General features: G+C 37.9%; 1 protein-coding gene across 1 annotated transcript in view; it reads left to right on the top strand.

Moving 5' to 3' along the window:
- Positions 1-2,556: 2,556 nt before the first annotated feature.
- The window catches only part of LOC120529973 (somatomedin-B and thrombospondin type-1 domain-containing protein), a 34,979-nt gene continuing 26,894 nt past the window's right edge, over positions 2,557-10,641 (top strand). Inside the window, exon 1 of the mRNA XM_039754171.1 lies at positions 2,557-3,144. Coding sequence (XP_039610105.1) covers positions 2,925-3,144 — 220 coding nt within the window. The 5' untranslated portion in view covers positions 2,557-2,924. The remainder of the gene's footprint in view (positions 3,145-10,641) is intronic.

Here is a 10,641-nt window from a genome sequence, read left to right as displayed (position 1 = left end):
AAGTCTTTAGTACATCAAACATGTTGGCCTGCAGAAGGATTTTTACATGGTAAAGATGTTTGCACATTATCTTTGTGCTTCACCACTGAACATCTGTAACTTTCAGTCTGCTATTTAAGTATACCAAGTGAATTGGCTTTCCAGGTGTTATGATTCTGTGAACTTATTTTGAATTATTACAGTTTTCAGTTATTAATAAAAATAACTGCGATGTTTCTGTCACTGCTATGTTTAAACATTGCAGTTATTTTTAAAACAGAGCAACTGTAATCTCACCTACAGTTAGGTCCATAAATATCTGAACAGAGACAATTTTTCTAATTTTGGTTCTGTACATAACCATAATGAATTTTAAATGAAACAACTCAGACGCAGTTGAAGTGCAGACTTTCAGCTTTAATTCAGGAAATATTTTGGAAAATTTACACGACACATGAAAGATTTATTTTCAATCAGCATAACATATTTTCACTTTCTTTAAAGTCAGTTCACCTATTGTCTCTTTTATCCAAATGGGACAGGGCCCGATGAAGAGTAGATGACAAAACATCCTCAGCAGAACGGCTCAAGCAATAGGAAAAATGGAGATAGTCATGTGATGCGAGAAGTGCAGGACTTCAAGATACTTCATTTTGTTTGTGCTTTTGCATCTTGTGTTTTGGAATTTTTCTTTACACTTCTTTGTAGTTATTTTTGGCACATCCTTGTGAGTTTCTTCTTCCGCATTAGGAGCTAGTTGGTTTAGGCGCACACACATCTGTTGGGCCCTTGAGCAAGGCCTTAACCTGCAATTGCTGAGAGCTTTGAGTAGTGAGAAAAGCGCTATATAAATGCAAAGAATTATTATTATTAACTTCAGTTATGTAATGTTTTACATGTAGGTGGTTAGGTTTTTGGTAACTCAATGTTGTGGTTTTTTCTAGACTTTTTCCAGAGGCATGCCTTTCCATTATTAAAAACACACACAGTACAAGTTGTCCTTAACTATATTGCTTACAAAGTTCTTTCCTAATTTGGCTTTAAAATCAATGATTTAATTTTATGTCTAATCAGGTCAAACTTAAGATAATAATAGATGATATTGAAACTTCCAAAGAAAAAAATCAGAGTCAATGCATCTGGAGGAAATTCTATGCTCTTGCCAAGAAGAAAAGAAAAACTAACAGTCCAACAAATTGTTTGACTCTATAAGCCAATCCATAGCAACTTTTAATCTTCACTAAACATAATCTAAAAACAGGAAACCTCCATAAACTATTAAAGATTAAGAGGTATTTCAGTCTATATTTTGTAGTGGAGGTACCCCAACCTTATGCTGCCTGCATTGGTCTTGCATATTTATTAAAGCATACTTTGGTCTGTATTGAGTTGAGTATTAATGTTTGTTAATGTTTGAGTGAACTCAACCATGTGTATAATGACAAGAGAAACTGACGATTCTTCTCGTGTGCTCCTGTTTGCAAGTGTACAAGAACTGATCTCCAATTTAAAACCCACAAATCCAATATTAATATTTTACTTGATGATTGATATTTAACATATCCTATGTTGTCTTGCTTCTGGTTGGCCCTAATGCCCTGCCTTGGCCATACTCCTTTCACATGTACAACCCACATCCTTGCAATACTCTCTTTCCTCTGTAGACACAGTGCTCATGAGGAAACTACAAAATCAGGATAAAACCAGCATAAACATGGGCTCAACATGCCACCTCCGTGGTGATGGGGATTGGGCCAGAAATCTAATTTAGGTCCCTGCGCCATGAGGAAGCAGTGCTAATGACTATGCCACTCTGTAATCCTTTTGAGAGGCACACTTTCAGTCACTTACAAATCACTTGCTTGCCGACAGTGATATAAGAGTCTGAGCTGTAATATATTGTAATAGCTTGTTTAATAGTAAAATAATCTCAGCTTTTAAGTAGACCCCTTAAATGAAATGAGTCAGCACATTATGTGAGAGGTTAGCAAAGGGACAGATGTTTGTGGCAGGTTGAGCACCGGTCATTACCGCTGTAGCTATGTATGTATTCTGCTGTATTCTGTATTGTGAGGCACAAGAAAAACTTTAATAATAAAAATGTCATTAAGTCTAACACTGTATTTTTAGCTGAAGCACTAGATGCTGTTCCAGAGAGATCATTCATACTGTTGAAGTTTTACTTAATTGGTACAAGAATTCGTACAATAACTGTTCTCTCATTGTAGACAAGTGCTTCCTATGTTTTTAGTGTAAATTTTAATAAGAAAATAGCCAAACAAGCAAGGCATGCAGGACAAAGCTTTGCTATCTCAAATGTGTGCCACCAGTACCTGTATTATTCCAGTTTAGAGTGATCTTTATTAATTAAAGTGGTACAACGAGAGTGGATTTGAGCTACATAACTCCAGCTCTTTATTCTGGAGTCTCGCCAAATGCTTACATTCCTCTCTGCACTGTAAGAGCTTGTTGTAAAAGCAGAGCGGGCACATCTCTCTGATCTGACTCCACTGATGTGCCAGCATAAAACAGTCAGACAAGAGACTGAGAGAAAGCAAAGGAGGGTTAGGGGGGAAAGCACCGGGCTTACTTACTCAGCGCATTTTCAAACAACAAGAGGGGGATCCAGAAAGTCACCACCCCAAGAAAATCATCTTGACTTACAGTGCTTGTTTCACTTCAGAAAAGAATGGTGCTATTCTTTACCCAGAGTATTATGTGAACATGTTTTGCATTTCCATAAAGAGGCAGTGTTGTGGGGAATTTTTGCTCACAAAGTTTTGATAAGTGGGATAACTACAGGCTGCAATGAAACACGCAATATAAAAATAGAAAAAAATTCTTTAGAGTTTTCTTCATCATACATTTCTGAGAAGAACAGTTGCTTTCTGGGAAAAAACTGAATTAGCACTTTGCATTCAGCTACTCATAAAACTTCTTTAATTATGGCCAGTGCAAAGTGTGCCTGTTTTATCTTGATGGCTTTTCTGCTGAGCCAGATGGCTCCCCTAGATGGAGGATGCGCTGGTAAATGTTGCAAAGGCAGGGATTTCACCTGCACAAGCACCGACTGGAGAATGGACGGGGCTTATGGGATTTGTTTCTGTGACGAGACTTGCCGGCAAACAGGTGACTGCTGCTTTGATTATCCTCAGACGTGCCCAGGTAAGGTGTTTTTTTATTATCTTTGTTGCTGCTTTGTTAACTGCACAAACAAATACAAATGGTTCTTCTATTTAATGTTATTGACCCCCTACACTGTATACTGTATATACATACACACACACACACACACACACACACTTCACTCTAAACAAAAGTTACCTTGTATGTGTTTAAAATATATCTGGCATTACTTTTTTTTTTATGGATAGTCAACCTCACAGAATGGAGGTTTAATATCTACTATTGGAGGATCACAAAGGCTGCAAATTTCCTATCAAAGCAGATTCTTCATCCGAGGTCAGTCCCTACTACCATCTCGATGCCTTAAATCAACTACCTCTCTGCAAGTTTCTTAAATTCTAAATAGAGATTCATTCATCTATTCATTATCAATAACTATCAGCTCATTTCCAAATGTGTTTATTCCAACTGAAAGTTGCATAAACAGTTCCAAACCCAGCAGCATATGGTGCAAGGCAAGGAGCAACTGTCAATGGTGTGCAAGGTATTACCAATAATGACAATACTTATCGATTTTTGATTTTACTTTACATGAGGAGGAAGTATCATTTTCATAAAAAAAGAACAAAAAACACTCTGGGTTTTAACAGAAAAACAGATTAATATCCTAAAAATGTGTATTAAGAATTTTTGGAACGATGTGCCTCTGCATTCGAGGAATTTTTTGATGTTGAGTGGTGTCTCACGTGGGCAATGCTAAAGCTGCTGCGATTGGGGGCTTTGCCCCCTGCTCGCTTCGCTTGCTCACAAAGGGGCTGAACACATGCTAAAGATCAGCTGCTGGCTTGCTACTGCTGCTGCTGAGCTGCGTGTTCTGCTTGTCGTACTGTGCGTTGATCATTTAAAAGCTTGTAGCTGTCCTTTTGTCTCACTCCCTTCTCTCGTGGGATGTTAAAGTGTCTCTGAGAAAATCATGTATCATCATCTTTCAAGTCTTCCAAGATTTGTTTTTATAATAGAGAGATATGGTTTGGATAGGAATATAAGAGGATACCGAGCTGGGTGGATTGGTAAATAATCCGGAATCCGTTGAATTATTACAGAGGGATGTAGGCAGCATACAGGCTTTGCCAGATATGAATTCAATTTAATCTGCTGCAAGTAAAAGTAATGTTTTACATGTAGGTGGTTAGGTTTGAATACACAATGGGAGGTCTAAAAAATCAAAAGTGCACCTTCGGAGAAGGATTTAGGAGTCGTAGTGGACTTGACACCATCAACTGCCAGACAGTGTTCAGAAACTATTAAGAAGGCTAACAGAATGTTAGGTTATATAGCACAATGTGTACAGTACAAGTCCAAGGAGGTGATGCTCAAGCTTTATAACACAATGGTGAGGCCTCATCTGGAGTTTTGTGTGCATTTTTGGTCCCCAGGTTGCAAAAAGGACAGAACTAAAAAAGGTCCAGAGAAGAGCAACTAGGCTGATTCCAGGGGTACAGGGAATGGATTAGGAGGTAAGATTAAAAGGGCTGAACCCTTTTAGTTTAAGCAAAAAAATGAGAAGGATTGTATGAAGTGTTTAAAATTATGAAGAGAATTAGTACAGTGGATTGAGACTGTTATTTTAAGACGAGTAAGAACACAGGGACACAGTTGGAAACTTGTTAAAGTTTTTCTTTACAAAGAGAACTACACACACCTAGAATTAGTTACCAAGTCATGTGGTAGATAGCAGGATTTTTGGGACTTTCCAAAGTAGACGACATTATTTTAGTAGAATTCACAATCCAGGTGGTTCATTGTGTGGTGGGTGCGTCAACACGATATCAGTGCATGCTCCTCATCTCTCTCGCTCTTAAAGTGGATAGGATGGTGATTTAAATTGGGCAGAATAACCTGTTCTTGCCTAGATCATTCTAATGTTTGTGCTGCTGCGTGAAAAATATTGTGGGTACTGTAACTCAAGAAAGAACTGACAAATTCTAATCAAATTTTGTAGACAACATGGAAGTCTTAAGAGCAGATCAGATTTTGAACATAGTCCAACTATTTAGTCTAAAGTTGAAACTTTGTAAACCTAACCCCCATATTTATTTTCCAAAAAAGTTCACAAAATTTGGTACACACACATTTAGATCTATCAAAGAAAGAAACATTAAATAGATTTTGTGCTTCTAAAAAAAAAATCAGGATGTCTTTTTGTGTCAAGTTCTTTGTTTAAAATAAACATACTCTATGAAGTCAGCACCTTCCAGTTTTTGACTTGTTGGTGTGCCAACAACCCTCAGACCATAACAGCTATATTACAGAGTAATGGGTTTATTTTCTTCTCTAATTTTTTTTAGCATATTAAATGAAACAAAACCCGAGGAAAGGGATTAATACAAATTTCACATAGTTGTAGGTGAATGAAATCAATAATCCATTCATCCATTTTCTAAACCCACTTATCCAGAGGGGTGTGGAGAAGTTGGGGTCTAACCCAGGAAGCAAAGGGCAGGAACAGACCCCTGTCTATTACACAGTGGCGTAGCTAGGGGCGGGCGGAGGGGGCGGTCCACCCCAGGCAGCACATTTTTGGAGGCGGCATTATTTGCCAAAAGGCTCAGTACAATTCGTGTGAAAGCAGCAGGGTTTGGGAAAAGTATCACTCATGAATGAAAAAAGTAACAATTCTCTGATTTTTATCCACAAATGCTTCAAAAATAATTTTCAGACTGTTCTGTGATGGCATCAGACACAGCAGTTGAAATTTATGAGGCAATAACAAAAATACACAAACATTACTCCAATAAATTTACAATTTATAATTTTGTATCGTTATCAATCCGAATACGTTCTTGTTCTGCACAGAAAACATCCCCACCTATCACTTGTACACTACACTGGTTCTGGTTTTTGCAGCGTAATTATATTAAACTACTAATTAGAACAAGGCTTATCAGAGCATCTACTATATTCTTGTCCATTTGATGCTAATAAATAATTATTGTGAAAAATCATTGCTGTTTTTCTATATATGAATAAATCTATGCAAAATTTATCTTCATTTTTCTCTATACATCATTTTAATTTTCGATTTAAATAGGTTAACATATTCAGATATGTTGGAGGGCGGCAAACTGAAGCACCGCCCTGAGTGTCACAAACTTGAGCTACGCCACTGCTATCACAGGGACTTAGTCATCAACTTTTTTTTTTTCATTGTAGCTCACTACCTTGTTTAAAATGTTTTTTTTCTCTCTTATCAAAGACGTTAAAGTGAAAAGGCAGTCATCAGTTATCTAGGTAACTCAGGACCAGCGTCTGTCATAAAGTAATAAACTTAGTAGAAAAAAAATAAAGAAAACAAGCTAATGACTAGGAGGTTATTATTCACTCTGGTCCACAGTATGCTTTGTTGATTTTTTTAAAAAAAAGAAAAACTTTTTAGTAAAAATTTAACATGACAGAATGAAAGAAAGAGAAAATCATCAAATTAAATAACTGCTCTAGAAACAGTACCTTACAGTAACATTTTCAAATGACAAGAAAAGCAAGAACAGATAGAATGCTTATTTACATTGTCGGCCCTACTTCTATCTAATTTTTTTCAGGAATTTAAAAAAATTAGAATTAATTCTTGCTAAAGATCCACAAGAACTGAATTAATCTAGATAAATATTTAACACGCACAGGGACTGGACCTTACCTTTGTAAGATATTGTTAAGAGCCTTCTTCCATCAGACACGTTTCATTTATGCCTTCTCTTCTAACTTGACTGAACAGCAGCAGCTTTTACACACTGAGCGCCCCATCCTCTAATAAAACTACAGGGAATGACCGTGCATGCAACACCATCTTAGAACAGATTTCACAGTACTATTCTCGTCACAATCAATTGAATGATTCTTAATAAACCTTCTGTAATACACAGAGAAAAAAATGCCTTTTATTATTTAAAAAATGAGACAATTAAATTCGCACGATGTAGCGAGATGTCAAGAAAAGCGACACCTTTTATTGGCTAACTAAACAGATTACGATATGCAAGCTTTCGAGGCAACTCGGGCCCCTTCTTCAGGCAAGACGCCTTGAAAGCTTGCATATTGTAATCTTTTTAGTTAGCCAATAAAAGGTGTCATTTTGCTTGACTTCTCACTACATCCATAATGGCTAAGATGGTACAACACCCTAGTACTACTCGCACTATGTGAAATACCTAAAGTGTTGCAGTATTTGACAGCCCCTCATTAATACTTTCTTTAGCAAATACTCTTTCTAAAATAAACACGTAATCCTTGCACCACCTCGGGCCATCACTTTTACATTTATATATTTAGAGAGTACTTATTTTCAGCTCTATTTGATTACATTGTGTTTATTAATTTCTTTGGTGATGAACACAGAACTGAAAGTGACTTCTACACAAAATATCAAAATTGTAATTGCAAATAGTTTATCAATTCATAATACTGTACTTTAATTCTACTGATAACCTAAAACCAATAAAATTCATTAAAAAACAAATAAATACATGATATATTTTCATATAACAAGTACTGGGTTCTAGTAAATGGAATGTTTGGGATAAACACCTGGTGCCGTTATGGCACTCAAGGATCAGGAGGCTGGCATCTTTGTTGGGTTAAGCCTTAATACTTTTTGTTGCATTGTTGTGCAGTGTCTCACTCTCTGCCACATTAGAAGTCATTTTACAGATTCACCCACGTTGGCTGGTTGCCCTGTTCACAGAAAGTATTGGAGCAGACAGTTTTACAGCCGGATGCTAGTCTCCTTTAGTTGCCTTTCACAACACGCGTCACAGAGTCAGGTCAGAGGAATATTGTGGAAAGTCTATCATATAAAATTAATATATTTTGGTTTTTCTCCTGTAAAGACCTACAATAATTTTTATTTTGTTGAGAAATTGTTTTAACTTCCCCCAAGATATGTAATTTAGTTTAACTGTGTAATCTGATGGCATGTGTGCGTTTGTTAGAAGACTCTGCAATAGGCCAATTCGCAGAACAAGGTCAGTTCCTGCCTTTGCACTCAGTGCTGCTAGGAGAGCCCCTGGCCTTTCTCGGCCATAACTTGGATTAAGCAGGTCTAAGAAAGGCATTTTACATTTTGATATTACAGTAAAGGTGTTATGTAAGATGAACAAAAATGTTAATAAAGGAGAATCTCACCCTTTATCTTAAAATCAAGCTAACATTACATATGCAGTAGATTCATAAAGTATTCAGACCCTTTCACTTTCTGCCCACTTTATTTTGTTGTAGGTTTCATTTTGACTTGCAATCTACACATTTAATAAGTCATAAAGACAAACTAACAAAAACCATTCTGAAAATGTGTTTTCAAACATCCAAAACTGAAATCCCTTAATAACATACATATTTAGTCTCTTAAAAGCATTATTTTGTGTAAGCCCCTTCACTTCAATGACAGCTTTAAGTTTTCTTGGGCAAGTCACTACAAGCTTTGCATACCTGGACTTGGGCAGTTTATGCCATTTTTCCTAGCAGATCCTCTCAAGCTCCATTAGATTGGATTGGACGCATCAGTAAATAGCCATTTTAGGTCTCTGCTCAGATGTTCAATATGGTTTAAGTCTGGGCAACTCAAGGACCATCAGTTGCTTGTCCCAAAGCCACTCCAGCATTGTCTTGGCAGTATGCCTGTGGTCATTGTTGTGCTAAAATTTGAACCGTTGTCCCAGTCTTAGATCATCTGAATTCTGGAACAAGTTTTCTTCAAGGACCTCTCTGTACTTGACTGCATTCATTTTCCCATCCATTCTCTCTGCCACTGAGAAGCACCTCCATAGCAGGATGCTGCCACCACCATACTTCAACCACAGGGATAGTATTAGGCAGGTGATGAGCACTGCATATTTCTCTGCCAGATATAATGCGTGTAGTTCTGCCAAAAGAGCTCAGTTTTTGTCTCAATAGACCAGAGAATCTTTTTCAGTCCAAGTAGGCTGTCATATGCCTTTTAGTCAAGACTGACTTCTGTGTAGATGCCTGATTGATGGAGTGCTGCCGAAATGGTCGCCTTTCCGACTGGTTCATCTATCTCAGCAATGGACTGGTGAGGCACCGTTAAAGTTACCATTGAGTTCTTGGCCTCCTCCCTGACAAAGGCCATTCTTGCCTGGTTATTCAGTTTGACTGGATGGCCAACTCTAGCAAGAGTCCTGGTAACTTCAAATGTCTTTCATTTCACAATTACAGTGGGATGCCAAAGTTTGGGCAACCTTGTTAATATTCATTATTTTCCTGTATAAATCGTTGGTTGTTACGATAAAAAATATCAGTTAAATATATCATATAGGAGACACACACAGTGATATTTGAGAAGTGAAATGAAGTTTATTGGATTTACAGAAAGTGTGCAATAATTGTTCAAACAAAATCAGGCAAGTGCATAAATTTGGGCACCACAAAAAAGAAATGAAATCAATATTTAGTAGATCCACCTTTTGCAGAAATTACAGCCTCTAAACGCTTCCTGTAGGTTCCAATGAGAGTCTGGATTGTGGTTGAAGGTATTTTGGACCATTCCTCTTTACAAAACATCTCTAGTTCATTCAGGTTTGATGGCTTCCGAGCATGGACAGCTCTCTTTAACTCACACCACAGATTTTCAATTATATTCAGGTCTGGGGACTGAGATGGCCATTCCAGAACGTTGTACTTGTTCCTCTGCATGAATGCCTTAGTGGATTTTGAGCAGTGTTTCGGGTCCTTGTCTTGTTGAAAGAGCCAGCCCCGGCGCAGCTTCAGCTTTGTCACTGATTCCTGGACATTGGTCTCCAGAATCTGCTGATACTGAGTGGAATCCATGCATCCCTCAACTTTGACAAGATTCCCAGTCCCTGCACTGGCCACACAGCCCCACAGCATGATGGAACCACCACCATATTTTACTGTAGGTAGCAGGTGTTTTTCTTGGAATGCTGTGTTCTTTTTCCTCCATGCATAACGCCCCTTGTTATGCCCAAATAACTCAATTTTAGTTTCATCAGTCCACAGCACCTTATTCCAAAATGAAGCTGGCTTGTCCAAATGTGCTTGAGCATACCTCAAGCGGCTCTGTTTGTGCTGTGGGCTGAGAAAAGGCTTCCTCTGCATCACTCTTGCATACAGCATCTCCTTGTGTAAAGTGCGCCGAATGGTTGAACGATGCACAGTGACTCCATCTGCTGCAAGATGATGTTGTAGGTCTTTGGTGCTGGTCTGTGGGTTGACTCTGACTGTTCTCACCATTCGTCGCTTCTGTCTATCCGAAATCTTTCTTGGTCTGCCACTTCGAGCCTTAACTTGAACTGAGCCTGTGGTCTTCCATTTCCTCAATATGTTCCTAACTGTGGAAACAGACAGCTTAAATCTCTGGGACAGCTTTCTGTATCCTTCCCCTAAACCATGATGGTGAACAATCTTTGTCTTCAGGTCATTTGAGAGTTGTTTTGTGACCCCCATGTTGCTACTCTTCAGAGAAAATTAAAGGAGGAGGGAAACTTACAATTGACCCCCTTAAAT

The sequence above is a fragment of the Polypterus senegalus genome, chromosome 5 (assembly GCF_016835505.1).
Source record: "Polypterus senegalus isolate Bchr_013 chromosome 5, ASM1683550v1, whole genome shotgun sequence".
Lineage (NCBI taxonomy): Eukaryota > Metazoa > Chordata > Cladistia > Polypteriformes > Polypteridae > Polypterus > Polypterus senegalus.
The sequence above is the reverse complement of the archived record's forward strand: the minus strand, read 5'-3'. Positions and strand labels throughout refer to the sequence as shown.